Source organism: Natrix helvetica, assembly GCF_964273705.1.
Source record: "Natrix helvetica genome assembly, chromosome: 1".
NCBI lineage: Eukaryota > Metazoa > Chordata > Lepidosauria > Squamata > Natricidae > Natrix > Natrix helvetica.
Window position 1 is genome coordinate 74,249,678 of NC_138548.1, and position 22,638 is coordinate 74,272,315.

Here is a 22,638-nt window from a genome sequence, read left to right on the forward strand (position 1 = left end):
ACCCTGGATCTATCTACTGTATACCACTGTGGTTATGTTGGCTGGGAATCATGGGAGTTGATAAGAACTGCAGAGTGGAACTTCAGATTCTTGTTCTTATGTTGCCTTATTGTTATAGGATATTTGCAACTGGAAATGGAAATAGGGAGCATATGGAAAAAGAGAATAATATTTTGGTGGCGTGGTTCTAGGCATTGCCTTTTATGCAATCCTGGCTAGTAACAGGGTTTATATGTGCTTTATACTGAAAACACACTTTAAAAGGACTATGTCTATATTCACTAATAAACTATGTTTATAGTGTTGTGAATGCTATCTGATCAGCTTAGATTTCATTGTACTGTGAAAATTGAGTTAATTAATTAAATCAAAGTTAAATTAATCATACAGGTAGCTAAGTGTGTTAGCTATCTACAGCTGAGAGAAACTATTGACTTTTCACATAAAGGCAGCTTCAAAGCAAAGGGGATTTCTTTTCCCCAAGAAACAAATCTGTAGATAATCTTGGTGGTCTAAGAGATTATGATTGGCCCAAAGTCACTCAGAGAGTTTCTGGGGTTACAAAATGTCAGTCAGTTGAGATTTAGCAAATCAGGAAACAGACTCCCAAGATGACTAAAGCTATTATCTCAGAATAATTTCTCCATGATCATCTCTGTAGCTTCCAACACCAGACAACTAGAGCCTCATTATTCCCAAACACTAAATCACTTCACCATGTTCCAATTTGGTTCAGATTTGTGTTTTATTTCTTAGATCAGAAAGGTTAGTAGCTGGTTGCTAGCTAGGTAACTGGACTCTGAGCAGAGAATTATTGTCCAGAAAGGGTTTCTTTGAGTTAACAAATATCCTTTTCCAGCTAAAGTTCAAAACTCTATAATTTTTAGTCATGTCACTTTAATTACATCAATCCACATTCCATTATCTCATAATCCCTAACATGACATATTTATTAGATTACTATCTCATCTTTCTGCCAGGAGCAGAAGGATGGTATTGTTAGTTTGCTTCTTTCCCATTTATTTCTACAACCACCACTTTCTGGAGTGGGTTGGGCTCAGAAAGAGCAAATAAATGTTTCTCCAGTCTTATTCTAGCACTTTAATCACTAATTGGCTCATAATATGTAATCAGGAAAAATACACTGCCAAGCTCACATGGTCACTGTCACTCTTCACTGCATATTGTTTTAAGAATTTGAATTCTTGAAGCTCCTTCTTTCTCCCTCTCTTTAGACTGTTCTAAATATTAAATACCAGGTGCAGATTTTTAGCGCAGTGTGTTGTCTATTTTTGACTGGCACAAATGCAGTGCTCCATCAGGGGAACTTCCTACAATTCATTGCATGTTTGCTTGTGGTACTCTGGGATCTTCCTTGCTTTTGCGAAAAAAATCTATATGATGCTTATACTGCATAAAATTCATTACAAAAGGAAAATGCAGAAGGCGGTATGGTGTGGCAAGAGCTACAAGATAACAGGGCATTGTTCACTGTTGTATGAAATGTAGAAATACTGGCCATTATTGGATATCCCTGTGTAATTTTCTGATAGGGGTATGAGTCAAGGTATGGGTGAAAAAAGTGTTCAACAAAACTTATCAATTGTATGTGAAACAATTTTGACTAACAGCAGTTTTGGGAATTGGCTATTTGGAGCAGGACTACTGTATGGAGAGGCATGTCCTCTAGGCTGAGGCTACTGCTCAGATGCCTGTTTTCCCTTTTGCAATTGTTTTTAGAAGAAAAACAAATAGCAGAAAATATAAACTGTGGATTTTTCTACTTATTTATTTATTTTATTTATTTATTTATTTGTGCTTCTAGACCGCCCCCTCTCCCAGAAGGGACTCGGGGCGGTGTACAGTCCATAGAGAATATCACAAAAATACAATAAAAAATTAAATATTAAATATGTACAGTTTGGAGGAGGTTAAAATGCAATTAAAAGAACTGTACAAAGCTGAATAAATATAATTTTTTAAAATCCCTAAAACAGACAAACAAATAATAAATAAATAAATAAATAAATAAATAAATGAACAAAAGAGAGAGATTTACAAGTGGAAATTGAAGCAATATGTTAGTGTGTAAAGAATACATTGAAACGAACAGTTGAGATCCTTGAATAGAAAGGCGACTGAGAAGTACATTCTACCTGGGGAAGTGATGAATAAAAGGTAGCCAGTAAACCACATTAAACTTGGTACAAGAGCGGAATGGGAGGAGTAAGCTGGTTTCCCATCATTGCTACTTGTATAGTCCCAACCCCAAATTTAATAATTAAAATAATTAAAACATTTGTTATATCCTGATTCCCCAAAAGTTTCTCAAAACATGTAGAATGACTTAAAGGCTTAAGAATAGTTTGTCTATTTTAAAAAAAAATCTCTTTTTTTCTCATGGTTTAAGTAGGGAAGGTTTTTTTTTTAAATTTGCCTGCAATTTTGCAAGCCATATCCAAGGAAAGCAAAGAGATCAAAGGATTTAGTCTGATAGCCTGATAGAGGTGAAGACCTCGTGTCTTTTGCATAGGTCTATCTTGAGTTGTTGCCTCTCGCTTCTAAGAATACTAAGAATAGTGTTTCTTTGCTGTTTCATGTAGGAATGAAACTCCTTTTTCTAGGCTAGGCCTGGGTGTCAAATGTAGAAGACTGTGACAATTGTTAGTCGAAATGGAGACATGGTTGATAGGAAGGCTGAGTTAATCTCTTTCCTACTATCCATTTTCTCCGCCCTTATATATCCATTAAAGCCAACTTCTAGTTTGAGACTGAAAGGTTTCAGAGCTGAGACATTATTTCTTTGTTGGTTGTAGGAATTGTTAGATATTAACATATATCGGAGGAAGTCTCCTCTCTGGTCTGCTGCTACAGCGGGAAACGGGTATTACTCTGATTGGTCGAGAGGCGTACCCGAGTACTATAAAAGGGGAACCCTCCGACCACAGAGCAAGCTGGATCACTATTACTACTAATAAAGAGCTGTTAAGTCACTTCTTGTCCGCAGTCTGTTCTCTCGTTGCCCAGATCTAACATTGGCGATGAAGGTGGGATCGAGAGACAGATAGGACGAAGAACGCTACCTCCAGAATCTCCGGATTTGATCCAGCCCAGGAATTCGGCAGAAATTCCGGCAGCCATCTCAAGCCACCGCAGCGCGGCAAATTCAAACGAGAGAAGATGGCGATGCATGCTCCCCCCGCTCCATTCGACCCAGAGAATGACGAATGGGAAGCCTTCATGATTCGTTTCGAGTGCTTTCTCGAAGCGAATGAATATACGGGAATCACCGACGCCCGGAAGAAAAACATTTTCCTCGGCTACTGCGGAAAAGAAGTATTCAACACGGCCAGAGACCTCACCGCGCCTACTCCAATACAGGCAGTATCATGGGCGGCGTTGCAACAGGCTCTACAGACTCATTACGCGCCAAAACCTTCCCGCCACGTTTGCCGCCAAGCGTTCAACACGAGGAACCAGAAGGCGGGAGAATCTATCAACCAGTACGTTGCAGCACTACGAAAAGCAGCCTCACATTGTGGATTCAGAGACCTGGATGAGCAGATTATGGATCGACTCGTTAGCGGGCTGAGAGACATTTCCCTACAAAAGCGGCTGTTAGCCAAAACCAATTTAAGCCTACAGATTGTACTTGAGGAGGCAAGAGCTTCAGAAGCAGCAGACAGATCAGCGGAGACAATTCAACGCGGGTTTAACACTGGCCAGCCAGCGCCAAGACACACCAAAGTTCACTACGAGGACACAAGCCCCGACTACGAGGATCCTGAGTTCGAGGACAGTCACCTGATGCGGAGCAGTCACGTGAGGCCTGGGGGGAGACCCGGATTCCGTTTGCCGCCCTGCGCAAGCTGCAGAGGGAATCACCCCAGGTCTACTTGTAGGTTCAGGAACGTTGTTTGTTCGCACTGCAACAAACTTGGGCACATCGCACGAGTGTGCCGGAGCGAAGTCCCTGCCTCACGGCAGCCACCCATGTACCGCCAACAGAAGCCCAACCCAGGGGCTTGGCGAAACCAAAAAGGGCGCCCAGAGAGAAATCCACAAGTGTTTACCCAGAGAGAAAATTCCCAAAGAGCTGAGCGAGCGTATCCCCAGAGAGATTACACACAAGGAGCTGAGCGAGCGTATCCCCAGAGAGATTACTCACAAAGAGCTGAAAGAGCGTTCTATCAAGACGCTCAACGAGAGTATTTTCAGGATACAGATACTGAGATAGAGTTGACCCAGAGAGAGGAGTTGCGAACGTATCTCACCACGATAAGTCAGGTCCGCCCCAAGTGGCCAAAAAGGCTGAGAGTCACAGTCCTCTTGGAGGGCTCACCTTGCGAGCTAGAAGTTGACACAGGATCGACCCTGACGATCATTTCATGGGCATCCATGAAACAGGCTATCCCTAGCCTCAGAAAGAGCCAACTACGCGTTCCAGACGTCCTGCTACGAGACTACCAGGGGAACCAAGTCCCCATCGTGGGCCAAGGCACATTCCAAATCCGTTTCAAGGACATCGTAGCCCAGCTGCCCGTGACCATCGCCAGCGCGCCATTACAGAACCTTCTGGGGCTTGATTGGTTTGAAGCCCTGGGGTTAGAAGTCACCGGAATCAACGCCGTAGAAAACAGCAGCGCTGAACAGATTTTTAAGGAGTTCGAGGATGTGTTCAGCCCCGGTCTTGGTAAGTATGTGGGCAAACCAATATCATTTAATTTAGACCCCAAAGTGGCGCCAATCTGACTTAAGCCGAGACGAGTGCCTTTTGCACTCCGCCCAAAAATAGACAAGGAAATAGATAAATTAGTAGAGCAAGGAGTCCTTGAGCCAGTGGATCACGCGCGTTGGGAAACTCCCATTGTGACCCCAGTCAAACCAGACGGATCAGTCCGCATCTGCGCGGACTATAAATGCACAATTAATGTCGCGCTACAACAAAGCGCGTATCCTGTGCCTGTAGTACAGCACTTATTGCACTCGTTGGGGCCAGGAAAGGTATTTGCTAAATTAGACATGGCACAAGCTTACCAGCAGCTGCCCGTAGATAGCACCACAGCGGAGGCCCAAACTATAGTGACGCATAGAGGGGCATTCAAATGCAACCGGCTGCAATTCGGTGTGAGCGTTGCTCCAGGTTTGTTCCAGAGCGTCATGGAACGGCTTTTGCAAGGGATACCGGGAGTCGTCCCCTATTTCGACGACATCTTGGTGTCCGCTGCAAACAAGGAGCAATTAAATAAAAGAGTCAGAACTGTTTTGGCCAGAATCAGAGAGAAGGGTCTCCGCCTAAAAAAGGAAAAATGCCAAATTAACATGCCTAGCGTAGAATTCCTGGGATATAGAATCGATGGTCAGGGAATACACCCCACTTCAAAGAAAATTAAGGGGATCCAGGACGCCCCCACACCACGTAACCAGACCGAGCTGCAGGCCTTCCTCGGACTACTTAACTTCTACAGCGTTTTTCTGAGACAGAAGGCGACCGTTGCTGAGCCGCTACATCGACTACTCCAGCGAAACGCGCCATGGAGATGGGGACGATCCGAAGCAGCAGCTTTTGCCGGGGTAAAGCGCCTGCTCACCACTGACTCGCTGTTAGTCCAATACAGCCAGACACTACCGCTAGTATTGACCTGTGACGCATCACCCTTTGGAGTCGGCGCAGTCCTTAGCCACAGGATGCCAGACGGAAAAGAAGCACCCATCGCGTTCTACTCTAGAACTCTTTCATCGGCCGAGAGGAACTACAGCCAGATGGACAGGGAAGCGTTAGCTGCGGTAGCTGGAGTAAAACGTTTCCATGAATACCTCTACGGCCGCGATTTTGAACTAATTACTGATCACAAACCGCTGTTGGGACTTTTGGCGGGAAACCGCCCCACCCCGGTCTCCCTTTCTCCACGCATGACCAGGTGGACTGTTTTCCTGGCTGCGTACTCCTACAAGTTAATTCATCGACCGGGCTCCACTCTAGGACACACAGACGCACTCAGCCGCTGCCCACTACCGGACCTGTTGCCAGACCCCACTCCCGAAGTACCGGTGTTGCTCATTGACTGTTTGGATTCAGGACCGGTTTCTTCCTGCGACGTTGCAAGGTTCTCCTCTAAAGACAGTTTAATAAAACAAGTTCAAACTTGGGTTTGGAGTGGGTGGCCGAAGGGAAACGTGGGCCCAGAATTCAAAGTGTTTTGGTCAAAACGGGACGAACTCTCAGTGTTACAAGGTTGTTTATTGTGGGGGGATCGAGTTGTTATTCCTTATGCTTTACGAAAAAATGTGTTAGATCAGTGTTTCTCAAACTTGGCGACTTTAAGTCCTGTGGACTTCAACTCCCAGAATTCCCCAGCCAGCTATGCTGGCTGGGGGATTCTGGGAGTTGAAGTCCACAGGACTTAAAGTCGCCAAGTTTGAGAAACACTGTGTTAGATGCATTACATGTCGGGCATCCGGGGATCGTTAGAATGAAGGCTTTGGCGAGAAGTTACGTTTGGTGGCCAAACATGGACAAAGAGATAGAGGAGTGGGTGGCCACTTGCGATCCATGCCAAGAATCGAGACCAGCACCCCCGGAAGCACCCGCCACGGAATGGGAAAAGCCGAAAGCACCCTGGTCGAGAATACACATCGACTTCGCAGGGCCAGTTCAAGGTCAGACTTTCCTTATAGTTGTGGATGCATATTCCAAATGGCTAGAGGTAGTCCTAATGACTTCAACCACGGCAGAGGCAGTCATCAAGGTTCTACGGCGACTTTTCGCCACTCATGGCCTGCCCGACCTCCTAGTCTCCGACAACGGGCCCCAATTCACGGCCATGCATTTCGAAACGTTTTTAGCAGGTCAGGGAGTTCGGCATGCCCTCGTTGCGCCATTCCATCCGGCATCAAACGGACAGGCGGAGAGAATGGTGCGATTCGCAAAAGAGGCCCTCGCTAGGATGGGTCCAGGTGATTGGCAAACACGCATTGACCATTACCTCTTAATTCAGCATATTACCCCAAGCGCAACGACGGGTAGGAGCCCCGCTGAACTACTCATGGGCCGCCGCCTACGGTCTCACCTGGACCGTCTTCACCCAAATTACTCTGCCACAGCTCCCCCAGACTCCACAAGCAAAATTCGGTCTTTCAGCATAGGGGATTCAGTATACGCCCACAACTATGCAGGGGGAACATTGTGGATGCCGGCCAAGGTCATTGGCATCACGGGTCCACGATCGTATCTGCTGGAGCTGGAAGATGGGCGGAATTGGAAAAGGCACATCGATCAACTTCGGGGTCGCCTAGCACATTCAGACCTTCGAACCGAAGACGAGAGTTTCCAGCCAACGGAAAGTCAGCCACTCGAGAGCCCCATCATAGAGAACTACGACACCTGCGAACCCAGGTCGGAACAAGAGATCGAGCACGAAGCAGAGCAAACCCCAGACAACGCAACCGAGCAGACTCCGGAACGCCCTAGCAACGAAGGCACAAAACCTCCCGAACGTGAAACAGGAAAAGCACCCGATCCTGCAACCACTTCTAACCAACCCGAATTGCGACGCTCCTCCCGAGCAAGACAAACACCAACGTATCTAAAGGACTATGTTACTAACCGCAATGTTCCATCTAGGAGGGGAGGGGTGTTAGATATTAACATATATCGGAGGAAGTCTCCTCTCTGGTCCGCTGCTACAGCGGGAAACAGGTATTACTCTGATTGGTCGAGAGGCGTACCCGAGTACTATAAAAGGGGAACCCTCCGACCACAGAGCAAGCTGGATCACTATTACTACTAATAAAGAGCTGTTAAGTCACTTCTTGTCCGCAGTCTGTTCTCTCGTTGCCCAGATCTAACAGGAATTCTTTTATAGACTAGAAGAAAAAAAGGTGAACATTGCCTACCTACATTTATGAGGAAAAGGAATAACAGAGGGAGAATAAGTAATCTGGCAATTTTCACCACACATTTTTAGCTGCTGTTCCTTATCACTGCCTTTGATGTCAACAAAGATCCTTTGCTAATGACTTTCCACCCAAGGCTTGTTGAATACCACAAATATAAAATGCCTCGTTTAGTACCGAGGTACACACGGGTCTTGTATCCTTCTCTGCTTCTGCACATGGATATTTTGCTGTATGTTAAAATTTGGGGGGGGGAGGGGGGAACATTGGATGAAAAAGATTTTTTTTTGAAAAAAAGATGCCATTCACTTATGGCAGAAACACAGAAGAGAGGGCAAAGGATGTGGGAGAAACAAAATGGGCTGTTTCCTTATTGTTTTCCTGTTATAAAAAAAGAACGCTGAACCTACCTTATGTTTGTTTGTTTGTATCACCCCTCTTCCAGAACTCCCCATTGCTGATCCTGCTATAGTAGTCCTGCTGTTTGGCAAAAACCATCCACACGCATGTAGGGAAGGTCTAGAGTCTCAGCAGTAGTTATCCTTCCCCTGTTGCTAGCTCTCCAACTTCTCTTCCTTTTATTAATTGTTTTGTATTGGTTTGGGGGGGGGGGATTTTTTTGGTTGATCCTGAAAGCTTAGTTGTGCAGTTTGATTTCTTCTATGCAGGCTAACCTTAGTAGTGCAGAGCTCTTAAAAATATAAATCGGCCCAATCTGACGTATGAATTTGCATTGTAGTTGCGTTTCAATCCGTTCAAATAAATCTTCAATGAAAAAACTTTCCCTCCAAATCCTTCATTTATAAAGGAAGAAGAAAAGCCTATTCTTCCTTACTTCCTTCGACTCAGTTGTCTTGCCTTTTTTTTCTAATTAAAAGGAAAATAACAACCACAAAGTTTTTAAGAGCTCTGAATAAAATTGCTTTGCCAATGGGGCAGTGGGAAGGAATGACTTATTTTTCTTGTGCCCGGCAGCAAAAGGGTTAATGCTTGCTTTCCTCTTTGATATCCATTAGTTTGGAACCCATGTTGTGATTGGTCCATGTCCATGTCTGTTTTGTTCCTGAACTGTACGACTTTGATTCAAAGAAACCGTTCAAAGTGCCGCCTACTCAGCTGAGGTCTTTCCCATTCCTCCAGGTCACCCAACGTGCCTGCAGTTCACAGCAAATATGACAGAGGCTGTCAAAACCTATCAGTGGCAATGCATCGAATGCAAATCCTGTAGCCTCTGTGGAACTTCTGAGAACGATGTAAGCTTATCTTTCTTATCCATACCTAAATTAGCCATTTGTAATAATGGTTGAAAATTAAAGTACATGATCTCAAGAGTTTATTCATTGAGTTCAAGACATCCAAGCAGCAGAAGGGAGTCCTTTTTGTAAATTCTACATACCCACTCAGTATACAGCAGTGTTTCTCAAACTTGGCGACTTTAAGTCTTGTGGACTTCAACTCCCAGAATCCCCCAGCCAGCATAGCTGGCTGGGGAATTCTGGGAGTTGAAGTCCACAGGACTTAAAGTCGCCAAGTTTGAGAAACACTGGTATACAGTATACTTGCTCATCCTTTTTTCCCTTTGCCCCCTTCAAAATTGCTTCCTTGGTTCTCACTTGGGACTACTTAAGGGACCAAACCTGTCTGTTTTGTGGCAATACAGAGTCTGATCCATGTAGACTGAATCTTAGCAGCTAAGAAAACAATTCATCTTTTAAGAGCAATACTTCCTTCCCCAGAAGGATTGTGTGCTGGTGCAAATGATATGACTCAAAGGCCTTTATTGGACATTATTTGCCCCAGTCATGTCATTTCTACTACAGAGCTTGCAGCAAGTTGAACAAATTTGAAGAGGTGCTTTTTCTAACAATACATCAAGAGCAAAAGTCTCAATCCTATTCAGAGGTTGTCTCTTTTCAAATTATTGCAAATGCCTCTCTAATGGCAACTGCATCCAATCAGTTCTGGAGCTCAGGGCTGTGGTGGATGCCACTCGATGGTAGGCTCTTATAAAATGATGGTTTTGCTACAGAGTGTATTGGATTTGAACAGTGATGACCCATAGAGTGTCAAGTAAAAGAAGGACCTTTAGGGTGCCATCCATGTCAAAATTGAAAGCCCTCTCTCAACAGAAGGCGGGGGGGGGGATACGACATCATCTATCTCCAATCTGCAACACAGTCCTTTCAACAGTTCCAAGAATGCTCCAGACCCATTTGCACCACTCAGGTGACCCTGATGACACAGATAAATCTCCAGATGACCTTAATGACCTGCTAAAAGAATGCAAATGACCAATGCAAATGTATGCAAGGAATATAAATTCATTCATTCATCCATTCCCCACCATCCAGTTAGAACTGAAGAAGCTTCCTGGATGAGAAACAAATGTATTCATAGAAAAAACCAGAAAGTCCAGTTGCCTCTTCGGGAAGAAAAGCATCTTTGGGATGACCTTTAAAGACACTATGCATTTTTGATGCATTACCTAAAAGAAACTTTTTCTAATTGCATGCATATGTAGTTCTAAGAGGTGCTCTAAGCAATATATACATGCAGAGACTGGGAGAAATAATCTCTCAGCATGGGATGAGATACCATCAATATGCCAGTGGTATCCAGTTGTATATCTTTACTTTGGGCTGAGCAGGAAGACTGTGCAGTTACAGTCTGTGCAAACCAAAATTTTCTCATACAAAAATTCAACTAACGATGCTTTTATTAGTTGCCAATTAATGGAGGTGCAATTCAAGGTAATAGTTGTCATTTGTAAAACACTGTGTGATTCAAGATTTGAGTTGAATCTGCCCAACTGGTGAGATCAGACCGGGAACACTATTCACCAAGGGAATGTCATCTGCCATGACCCCTTCTGGGTGGTCTAGAGCAGGGGTGTCCAAACTTGGGAACTTTAAGACTTGTGGACTTCAACTCCCAGAATTCCCCAGCCAGCCAGCAAGGGAATTCTGGGAGTTGAAGTCCACAAGTCTTAAAGTTCCCAAGTTTGGACACCCCTGGTCTAGAATATTCCTCCTTTGGAATAGCCTCCCCTTGGATATTGGGCCCACCCACTTCTTATTCAGACTTGTTCAGAAAATGTATTACTTCTGGAAGTCATTTGAGAATGAGAAGGAAAAGCATAGCATTCACATGCACGGGAACATTTCTGTAACATTTTCCCCCAATTCCTATTTGCATTGTTGTTGGCCAATCAGATTCAGATTAATCTCTCTAAATGAGATTTTTTTCTATTTCGAATGCATGTTGCAATGTGCACGTTAGTTAGATTGCAGGAACATGACAATGTAGCACAAAATGAGTGTTTGAAGGAAGTAGTCTTTTTATCCATAGTTACTGATGTGCTCTTTGGTTCCTTATCACTACACATTAACTTTTCAGTACAACAGTGGGCAGGGTTACATGTTTTTAGCTAGACTGAATAATGTATATATATTTTCTTTTTTTTCTCAACACTTCTGGATCAGGACCAGTTGCTCTTCTGTGATGACTGTGACCGTGGTTACCATATGTATTGCTTAAACCCACCAGTCTCTGAACCCCCAGAAGGTACAGTTGCTTGGAGTATCTATACCAATCATTTCACAAGAGCCCAATCAATATCATTTAAATAGTCATGTACTTGTTTTGGCGGCATCGTTCTTTTCCCATATTGCTGAAGCAGATTTTTGAAAGCCGGAGGAAAGGAATAAGGAGATTGTCCCATGTGGGATTTGTCTTGCTATATCATACTTCCCATGTGAAATTATAGTCAAAATAAACAATGCAAATCATGGCAAAAATAGCTGCTTAAAGCTTAAATCAGTTTCCTGCTTCCCCCCACCCCAATAGTTCTATCTTGTTCATTTCATAGCAACAAATCTAAGGATTTCCTTAGGTCACATTTAGCTATAGTGTCCATCCAGATATTGAAATGATCAATATTGAATGATCAATGTTAATACTGAAATACCAGCAGTGAACGAAACAATAATAAGCTAATGGAAATCCAGTCTCACCGTGGGGTTCAGAAAACACTTCTTTCTCTTCCTCACTAGTAATTATTATTGATTAGAAAGGTTAATTTGATTAGAGAAAAAAAATTAATAGTTTATAGGCCTCTTCAATAGAAGTTAGAGCAATAATTCTCTGAAGCGTGTGATGAGGCTCATAAGCAGACCTTGGGGAAATCAGTTGATTAAATCATGCAATTCTCCTATGGCTTCAATGTCTCCACCCATAGTGAATGGAGGCTGCCTGCCAATTCTATGAAAGATTTTACTCTTTCTAACAGCCTTTATTGGTTTGAGTGGGTAATTCCAGTGGATCCTTTCCTTGGAGTGATGTGATTAATCATTGAGTCCTCAATGTGGAGATGCAGTGGTCTATAGTATTCCTTCAATTGTTGTTCTGCACATGGACAGAATTGTGATAATCCAAATAGTGTAGTCATATACATTTTAAAAATAAACCTTTTTGTAAGACTTTGGGAATGAGGTAAGTATTTTTCCTATGACAGCCAATAACACTTAAACTTGTAAAAACAAGTCCCTTTGTTTAAACCAAAGCAGCAATGAAACTTAAGAAAATTTCTCTCAAGACAAGTGAGAAATTACTCATAAGACAGGTGAGAACTGAAGTCATGTCCCTCCCTTAGCATGTCCCTTCATTTCATGAATCCTCTTTTAGTAGGCATTTTCGTGTTCTTGGTTGGTTCCATTCTGCTTGCAGAGGAAAGGAGAATTCAGCTGATGAAGATTATGAGTCTCTTTTAAAACTGAAATGGATATGGATTTAAACCACCATGACCGCCTCTGAAATAAATTGCTGCTAATGTAAGGGCAGTGAAGGTATTCTAGCTCACAAGTTATTATACTTCTGTGTAGTCACTGCAGTTAATGAGAACAGAAGGACAGTGATGGTGAATCTTTTCAGCATGCTCGTTTGGGCCACAACCCAGAAGAGGAGCTGCCCAGGTGGCATGCATGTGCTGGAAAGTGAACTTTCAGTTTCCGGTGCGTGCATGCACGCCAGCCAGCTAGTCTTCTGGTTATTGGTGCACATGTGCGCGCAACAATCAGCTGGCCAGTGTGCCTGCTCATGCTGGAAAATGGAAGATCAGCTCTTCCACTTTCCATCACTGCTGCACACATGAAGGCAAAGTGATCATTGCACATGCATGTGTGCCAGAAACCCGGAAGAGGAACGGGCGACACTGTGCATGCCAGGCAACATGACTCCGCATGCCACTTTGGGCACGTGTGCCATAGGTTTGCCATCACCGCTATAGGACATATGAAAAACATCTACAGGAACCTCCCCCCAAATACTTGTGCAGCTTCTGATGCCCTTCAAAACAACTCCTCTTTTCTACATTCACATCTTTGTTTTTAAACAATACCCCAACAAATTGGGGGGGGGAGATGAGTACAAATTGGGAAAATAGTAGTACACACACTGATATATAATATAATTTATTATAATTTATTATAATTTATTATAATTACAATGTGCATATTAAGGTTAGAAGTTGGAAGACTATGATTATGTATATTTAATTGTATTATTATTGTTAGCATTGTGTAAAAAGTATATTGACCCAGTCAATACACTGTCCAGAAAATATGTCTGGATGTTAAAGGAAAATTATAAATAAAACATATATACAAAAATAACTTCTCTCTTAACAGAAGTTGCCTAAAGCAGGGGGCAAGAGGAACTAACCTTGGCTGATCCCTAAAAGCTAACAGAGTCAAATCCAGCTAGCACTTGGTTGGAAAATAAAATAAGAAACAAAGCTACTGCTATTGTCCAAAGTGCACACAAATTGAACTAGCCATGTTTATATGCAGACTTGAATATCATTTAGAACAAGGGCGTCAAACTCTATTTCATTGAGGGGCACATCAGGGTTGTGTTTGACTTCAGGTGGGCGGGTGAGCGTGGCCAGCTCGACTCATGTCAGGGGCACCTGTGGTGGCTCAAGTGCTCTTCTAGCGAAAACAGGTTCCTGAGCTCTGTTTTTGGCTGCCATGGCCTCCAGCAGTCCTCGGTCAGTGAAAAGAGCTCCATTATCACTGGCACAGGGTTGCAGGAGGCCGTGGCAGCCCAAAACGGAGCTCGGAAGCCCATTTTTTGCTGGCAGAAGCATCACAGGCCGATCCTTTACTGTTTCCAGGGTAGCCCCATGGGCCAGATCTCAGTACCCCGTGGGCCGGATCCAGCCCCTGGGCCTTGAGTTTGACACCCCTGATTTAGAATGTTTTTTCAACATCTAAACTTTTCTATATCTTTATTTATAGGAAGCTGGAGTTGTCACTTGTGTCAAGAACTACTCCAAGAGAGAGCATCAGCTTTCTGCTACCAGCCCTAGATGAGCATAAAGGATTGGGCTTATTCTTGAATCTGTAGCACCAGCACACCATTAATCATCCATCACATAGGCTATGTGTAACCATAAACACGCTCTTGCCCTCATGAAAGGATGAACACTCAAAGAAGCATCCATAGCACTTGCTTCTCCAGGGTTACACTTCACCAAGAATTGACCTCCTGGGTTCTACTAGAAGGAGCACATCTTTGAGGCAAGGGGGAGGATTCTATGTTCCAAATGGATCATTTTCCCCTGCAGTGCATGATTGCAGGTCTGTTGTAATAGATTCATCTGTGTTATGATTATAGTATAAAGGAGAGCTGTTGTAACTGTTGGTGTTTAGGCATTTAAATTGTGTGGATTGTGATTCTGGTTTGATTTGTCTTCTCTTCCCTTCAGATAAATCAGTATACGCCATTCCTCAAACAGTCATGTCCCCCTAATTCCTAACTAACATGGGCAACAGCTGAAAACAATGTGAGTTAGATTCCCAACATATCCGGAGAACATTTAGATTAGTATTAGAGTGCTTGGTGATTGTTTGTGATCTAGGGCTGTAGTGGGTTATTAAACCTTACTTATCAGAAAAGGTTCTAATAGGAAATTGCTGTTTATAAGTAAATATGTCAGATAATAGTATCTGGCTGTTTACAGTTCTATAATGAAACCAAAATAACCCTTCATAAGGAAGCGTATGGACAATATCTACCTTGAAACTTCTCCATTGTCCTAATAATACAGAGATAAAATGGTGATATGACTTTGTTACTTTAATGCAGTGGTGACATTCAATTTTTTTAGTACCGGTTCTGTGGGTGTGGCTTGGTGGGTGTGGCAGAGGAAGGTTACTGAAAAAATTTCCATTCCCACCTCACTCTTGGGCCAGCCAGAAGTGATATTTGCCAGTTCTTCGAACTGCTCAAAATTTCCACTACCGGTTCTCCAGAACCTGTCAGAACCTGCTGAATTTCACCCTTGCTTTAATGTATCCCACAGCTAATCTAGATTCCCTGACATATTCCACATCCAGTCTATTGCTCTGCCTAAGTAAATGACACTCCAGTGAAGGTGTGCAGGACTCTCAAGCAAAAAAGCAAAGCTATCCAAAATTCATTTGGGAACATTATATCTTTCTTTACAATGGCTGTCGTCTCTTTCTTTAAGGGTGAAAACTTTAAAGAAAAACTCCTGGTGTTATAACTGGGATTAGAGTAGCCAGCAGACAAAATATTGTCTCTTCACCTTCTCCTTCCCTACACAGGTACAATCAAGAAGCTTGTTTTGTGCAGGGTCACTCAAGGCCCTTGTCTCTGGCAACAGAAGATTGGCAGCTATGTCAGCCCTCATTTCCATATTTGGGTGACATAGCTGACTTAAGGTCATTCGTTTAATCAAAAACAAATCCAGGTCTGACTTGAGTTTCAACTAATCCTCTCTAAATGCAGTAGCTCCTGATTTATTTTTAGTTTGCAACGTATTCTGATCTCTCCTTCCTTTCATTTCCCCCCAAATAATTTCTATTAAAGGTTTGAATAAAACAATAAAAGATAATGAAGACTAAGAAAAAGAAAGAAAAGAATTACAAGAAAAATAAATGTATAAAGAGAAGAAAAGAACTCCATCCCCTTCATAGCAGGTGTAAACAATTCCCTAATCTCTTCACTTCCTCTTAGCTAACAACTGTAAACTCTTCATCCTCATAACCCTTTTCAAATCAAATCAAATAAGTGACATCTTCTTCAATCCAGGTAATAGTAAAAGATCCATACAGAGCTCTAAGATTTTAACATTAATTAACACATATAAAACTCAACATTCCACACCTTATTTCTTAACTAGAAGAAAACTCCATTTAATTTAAGCCATGAAATGGTCTCAATATTCTCAACAAACGACATTTTCAAAACACCAAATTTAAAAATGACAAAAAAATCCCCTTTAGAAATGAAAAGTCCCAATGCAAAATATTCTAAATAGCATCTTACATTTTCCTCATCTCCACCCTGTAGGTGCATCCACATTTCACAACTATATAATAACCCCAATATCCTAATAGAGCCAAAATATATATATATCCCCAACTAAAATTAGATATAGCAAAAATAATTAATTTCTTCTTATTTAAAAAAATTCTCCAAACTTCCTTACTTTAACTGAAGAAAAATAATTAAATATAAAACCAATATTATGAAATCATAATTACATAAAATAACTCTTTGAGAAGAAGCTTATACATAATATCTACTTTAGGCAAATCCAGTACAACAGCACTAATTCAGAAAGAATCATCCTGTATAACAATGTAACCTATTTATCTCTGCTAGAATAAGCCAACTTTATAATTTTTTGAATTTTCTTTTACATAAGAAAGTGTTTCTCTGCAATCCATCCAGGTGATTGTTGATCCTTATCCAAATTTCTTTAGTGCCTTAAACAGTTTTTCTTATAAATCCAACAAAGGGAAATTATTGCATTATTTCCTGGTATTCTCATTTTTATTTCTTTTTTTATTTTTAATGCCTCATCCGGTGTATTTGAAGATTTTTCTTCAAAGTGTTCACATTCTCTTCAAGTACATTTTGTTGGACAAATTGAGTAAGGTTCTACATTTAGACAACAAAAACGGAATGCACAGGTACAGTATAGGTGGTACGTGCTCAATAGTAGTAACTGTGAGAGGGATCTTGGAGTCCTAGTGGACAATCATTTAAATATGAGCCAGCAGTGTGCAGCAGCTGCCAAAAAAGCCAACACAGTTCTAGGCTGCATCAACAGAGGGATAGAATCAAGATCACGTGAAGTGTTAATACCACTTTATAATGCCTTGGTAAGGCCACACTTGGAATACTGCATTCAGTTCTGGTCGCCACGATGTAAAAAAGATGTGGAGACTCTAGAAAGAGTGCAGAGAAGAGCCACAAAGATGATTAGGGGACTGGAGACTAAAACATATGAAGAACGGTTGCAGGAACTGGGTATGTCTAGCTTAAGAGAAAGAAGAACTAGGGGAGACATGATAGTAGTGTTCCAATATCTCAGGCTTTGCCACAAAGAAGAGGGAGTCAAACTATTCTCCAAGGCACCTGAGGGTAGAACAAGAAGCAATGGGTGGAAACTAATCAAGGAGAGAAGCAACTTAGAACTGAGGAGAAACTTCCTGACAGTTAGAACAATTAATCAGTGGAACAGCTTGCCTCCAGAAGTTCTGAATGCCCCAACACTGGAAGTCTTTAAGAAGAGGTTGGATAGCCATTTGTCTGAAACGGTATAGGGTTTCCTGCCTACGCAGGGGTTGGATTAGAAGACCTCCAAGGTCCCTTCCAACTCTACTATTGTATTAAATTGTTCTGTGATATCTTTGATAACACAATGTTCTTTAGAAGACACAACATAGTTTTCATTTCTTGGTACAGATTCTTACACAGTTCTTCAAATACCATTATAAATTGCTTGTCTTACACCTCCAAAACTCAAAAACATTCTTTCTTTTCCAATTATACATGTATTGTTTTCAAAAATAGTTTCAAAGTATTAATATTGAAAGCTCCAAACTCTAAATATTTTGAACCCTTAGAACTTCCTGTAGCCAAAACGTGATCTAAATTTCTTAATGTTAAATTCTTAAAAATTATAAAATTAAATCTTCATATTCTTATATTGAGGATTAACAGCATCCACTCACCTGATGTTTCCAATCTTGTTATTCATAAGGCGTATAATTTCCTTAAATCCATTAATAGACAATTTCCAAAGATAATTAGAAAGGGAAATACACGAACTTAGTGACCTCAAAAGGCTCCAATTTTCAGTTGAAGCAAAATGATGAATTCTCCCTTCTCCTGGTCCTGCCTCACCTCCAAGATTGCTGTCTCTTCATAAGAAAAAAGAATGATCATAAGGAAAAACAGCTTGGGCAATCTCATGTCATTCACCTTGATTCAGAGAAAATCAAAGGTAGTTGATCTGCTTTGGCTACTTGGTACAAGGCTGCAATCATCAACTCTACCTGTCTGCAGCACTGTCTTCAGTCAGCCATTTTCTTGAAATCTTGATCTTCCCCTCCTTTCAGATGAGCATGCTATGCAACCAAGACCTGGTCATTTGAGGGTGCCAAAATTATGATTGGATTCAAACATGCTAAATGATAGTTTGTTAAATCATGGATTACTGAATGAATCATGATGGCTGGGTTAACCAAGCTAAAACCAAACCAATCAGATTATTGCTTTGCATACTGCATAAAGTCAAATTGTTTCTAATTATACATTCCTTGGGAGAGTTGCTCATAAACAATACAGCGCTCAATATGTTTGGATTTCAAGTTCAAAGTGAATGTGACAATGTCATTAAATGTAGGAATCGTTTGGCCGGGGGAAAGGAAATCATTTAGGAAAAAAGTGTATAAATTGTTAACAATAGAAAGAGCATTGCAATAGTGAATGTAAAATCTTGTCTGTGATTTACCTTCCTTTGGTCCATGTTTTCAGACTTTTTATCTCCAGCTGACCTCTAATAGCATTGATGCCTCTTGGATGTTAAAAATGTATGTAGGAGGATGCTTTGAAGATCTGATTGGAAACCACAGAGACTGTTGACATCACCCATGCTTTAGATGGAATCTAGACAAAGCACAATATTTTGGCCCAAAGTATGTTATCTGCTTCAAGCCTGATGCTAATATGTGAAAGGAGAACATGGGATGCTCTGAACACATCCTGTGTAACACATCCTGTGTAATATAATTATGTTACAGATTGAGTCATATTGAGTTAGATCATGTAATAGTCTTACCTGCCCTGACTGGCAATTTTTGAGGATTCAATACAATTTTTTCCAGATCTATATGGAATGCCAAAGATTAAATCTAAGATTGTTACACCAAGCATCAGGACTTCTAGTACAAAGGACCAGAGGCTATATTGGGCAAATTAAGCCAATACTACTTTTAAAAGCTAGGGATCAACAATGGTTCAACTGCAGTGCTCTTCAGTTGTTGCAGTCCACTCCCAGCTCTGTGGTTTTGGCTTAACATGAGATTTTAAGGTGCAATCTAAAACGTTCATAATTGGCATGCAGCAGATTGGCTTCAATGAATGGGATTTTTTGTTCCTACAGCTATATTTTGTGACTTGTTATACTGCTGAAGCACTTAATCATACTCACTCCGATACACACACAATACCATAAAGTGGTTGGTTTGGTTTTGGCTTGATATAATGCGATATACAAAATTATCATGGCTCAGTGTTAAGAGGGGGTGTGCCATGTCACAATGGTTTGTTCAACAAATTGTAGCAAATTTGGAACTAAATTAACTCTCCCTCACCCCTCTCCGCCAGGGCTGCATAAACTATTTACTTGAGGTTGACATGGACCTTGTGATGTATGTGATTGAGGAAGAGACGCCCTCTATCAGAAGTAGGTTGCTCCCGGTTCAGCCCTGTTCGGCCTAACTGGTAGTGGTGGTGGCGGGAGGCTCTGCCCACCCGCATGAACACTTCTGCGCATGCAAGCGCATGCCCGAGCATGAACAAACCGGTAGTAAATCGGTTAGCAACCCACCACTGGTCTCTATGACCATTTTGGCTTTCATATTTCTGTGGTTGCATGGTGGATAAAAAGGGGTGGGGAAGAGCGGGTACACCTGACCCTGTCCATAATGGTTCCAACCCCAAGGCTTTAAAAAAAAGATTGCTAGATGAATGAGAACATCATTCAACAGTATATGATACACAAATGTAGGTTAACAAGGTGTTGAGTCAGGGTGAAACTGAAATCGTAAAAAAGGAGTGGCTAGTTAAAGCAGAAAGCATTGATAGCAACTCCAGCTTATAATATACAACATAAAATACATTTTTAAAGTGCAATAATTTCCCCACTTCAGAAATGAAGATACATTCCATCTAAGGTTAAACATCTTTATATTAGTTTGAATTCAGTTGTAAATGTTCCCAGGGAAAGTGTACATTTTGCAGTTTTATTCTGAGTATGTTTATAAAATGACACAATTATTTCAAAATTATGACTAAGTGTTGGATGATAAGAGCATGTATTATACATACTCTGTCTCTGAGAGCTGCTTGACTCTTTAGTGAAAGCACTGCAAGCAGAACATATAAATTATTATTATCTATTAAAAGCCCAAGCACAGTTAGCTTGCCAAAATTAGGGTTGTGATACTCCATATACATTCATGTGTGAGCTCCATTGATTTTAACAGGACTGCAGTCAATTCAAGCCAGAATATGAAGCGCTTAGACTATGAACAATGTTATTGGCTCTTAGACCAGCATTTCAAAATTACAATGCTAGAGTGCATTGCCAATATATCACAATGGTCTTGTGTAAGCTGGTCATACAAGGTCAAAGCCATCTGCAGAACTGAATGTCTTCTCATTTTTTTTTGCATTAACATTCTAAGTCCTGAGAGAAAGCCTTTCACAAACAAGCACAGATTTGGGGATTAAAATGTTTGCATTTGTTTAACCAGCCTTGCTGGACTTGTATTTAAACCGCTGCTTCTACATGCGAAAAAATTTGTGAGAATTGGTTTCTTAGATGTAAGGTATCTTGAGGGAGGTGCAGTTTTAGATATTTCATGGTAAACATTCAATGCTTTTTCAAGGGAAGCAAATCCTATAGGTCAATCTAATCAAATTGATGGGGGTTGGGTTTTTTTGGTTCTGGGTGAGAGCAGGATTATAAATTGAATTTAAGACCTGCTAAATCTGCTTTATTTAGTGAATTAATTACTAATAATGACCTCAAAGCCAATTATTTTTCAGGACAGACACCAACCTAAAACTCTGAACGTGCAATAATGGTGGCACAGAATGCACCCATCCATGTGCACGCACACAACCACCCAGGTTCTTCCAGACAAACTGATCCAGAATAGAAAATACAAGCATAGTTCAAATGCACGTTGAAGATGCTCCTCCCATAGTTATCAGTGAAATAACCAAAGTTCAAATTAGTAAAACCGTTGCTTCTAAGAGAAGTCATTGCAAAATTATGTCCTCATATGAAAAAGGAGCAACTGGCGAAAGGATGCATCCCAGAAAGATGCAAGATACAATTATGGCGATATTCACAGAATTTATTATTTAGAAAAGGTCTTTGATTTAATACCTTCAATGTGTGTTGTTTGTGCCAGGGAGAAGGGGAGAAATTGGCAACTGGCAGGGTCATTTTCACCTCGATTTTTCTCTTCCAACAACAAGAGAAAATGTCAAAATCCCCTTTGGTGAATAAGTAATTTAAACACGCCGTATGAAACCTCGCTTTGCCAGTGATCACAGCAAAGGGACGCAGCGGCCCAGCTTGCTAGAAAAAAAAAGGGCCTGTATAATAAGAGGTTCCTTTTTTAATGGATGAAAAAAAAACCCCAGCCAGATGAAAGACAGGTAATAGAGTTCTCTTTTTGTATTGGATCTTGTAATGACGATAGACAATGTGGAGAAAATGCCCAGGCAGAGAAATTGAATATCTCAGCCACAAACCATGCTGCAAGCTGACTTCTGCAGCATGCTGTTTTCTATTTCCAAGACGAAGCACCTGCGATGGGAGATCCTTGGCTCTGACCAGCTCAGGCAGCAAAGCCATTCAATTTCCCATTCTGTAGTGACTTTCAGTTACAGAATGGATGCGCTTATGGTGCATAAGAAAGAGGCCCTGGAATTAATCCAGCAAGGCAGATAGGTGGGGTGCACGCATGCATATACTTGCGCCTGCATGCCCATGTTGTTTCTTTGCATCTCCCAGCTGATTCCGAAGCTTAGGACTTAACAGCTGCAGTTCTCTGGCAGAATTAATTCCTTCCGATCCTTCGCTTCCCTCCCACTTGTTTCATTCAGGCCTTCTTAAGCCGAAGTGTGAAGGTGCCTGGCAACGCAATTTCCTCCATGGATTTGGGCAACTCGCGACTTTTTTTCCCCTTTTTGTTTCTCCAGAGGTAGCAGCTCAGACAAAAGTCAGAATACTTTCTTTCAGAGGAAACGGCTCGTTTCCCGTACTAACATGCCCGGGATTTCTCCACAAGCCAGGTCTTGCATTTCAAAATTTGGGTAGCTGATTCAAGCCCCCGAAAAAAGCAAGCGAGTCTCAGAGGTGTGCCTGGCGGAGAAATCAAAGGCTAAATTTTAAGCAATTAGCACTGTTAATGTTTACTCTGAGATATTACAGCTGCCTAAGTCTCATTAAAATATTCTCCAGGGAAGGGTGAGCAGGAGAAGCCAGAGATTAAGGTACCAACTTTCTTTCCTATTTAAAAAAAAGGCCACCTGATATAATAGCGGGTGCATGTGCTTAAATACCTTGAGTAGCAAAGCATGCAAAATATACATATTTTATCCCTTGGCTGACCAGTGGCACTG

The 22,638-nt window shown here is 41.6% G+C and overlaps 1 protein-coding gene across 1 annotated transcript in view; it reads left to right on the plus strand.

Annotated features, from left to right (window-relative positions):
- The window catches only part of DPF3 (double PHD fingers 3), a 262,300-nt gene extending 245,973 nt beyond the window's left edge, over positions 1–16,327 (plus strand). Inside the window, exons 9-11 of the mRNA XM_081939667.1 lie at positions 9,037–9,149; positions 11,379–11,460; positions 14,193–16,327. Coding sequence (XP_081795793.1) covers positions 9,037–9,149; positions 11,379–11,460; positions 14,193–14,263 — 266 coding nt within the window. The 3' untranslated portion in view covers positions 14,264–16,327. The remainder of the gene's footprint in view (positions 1–9,036; positions 9,150–11,378; positions 11,461–14,192) is intronic.
- The last annotated feature ends 6,311 nt before the right edge of the window (positions 16,328–22,638 follow it).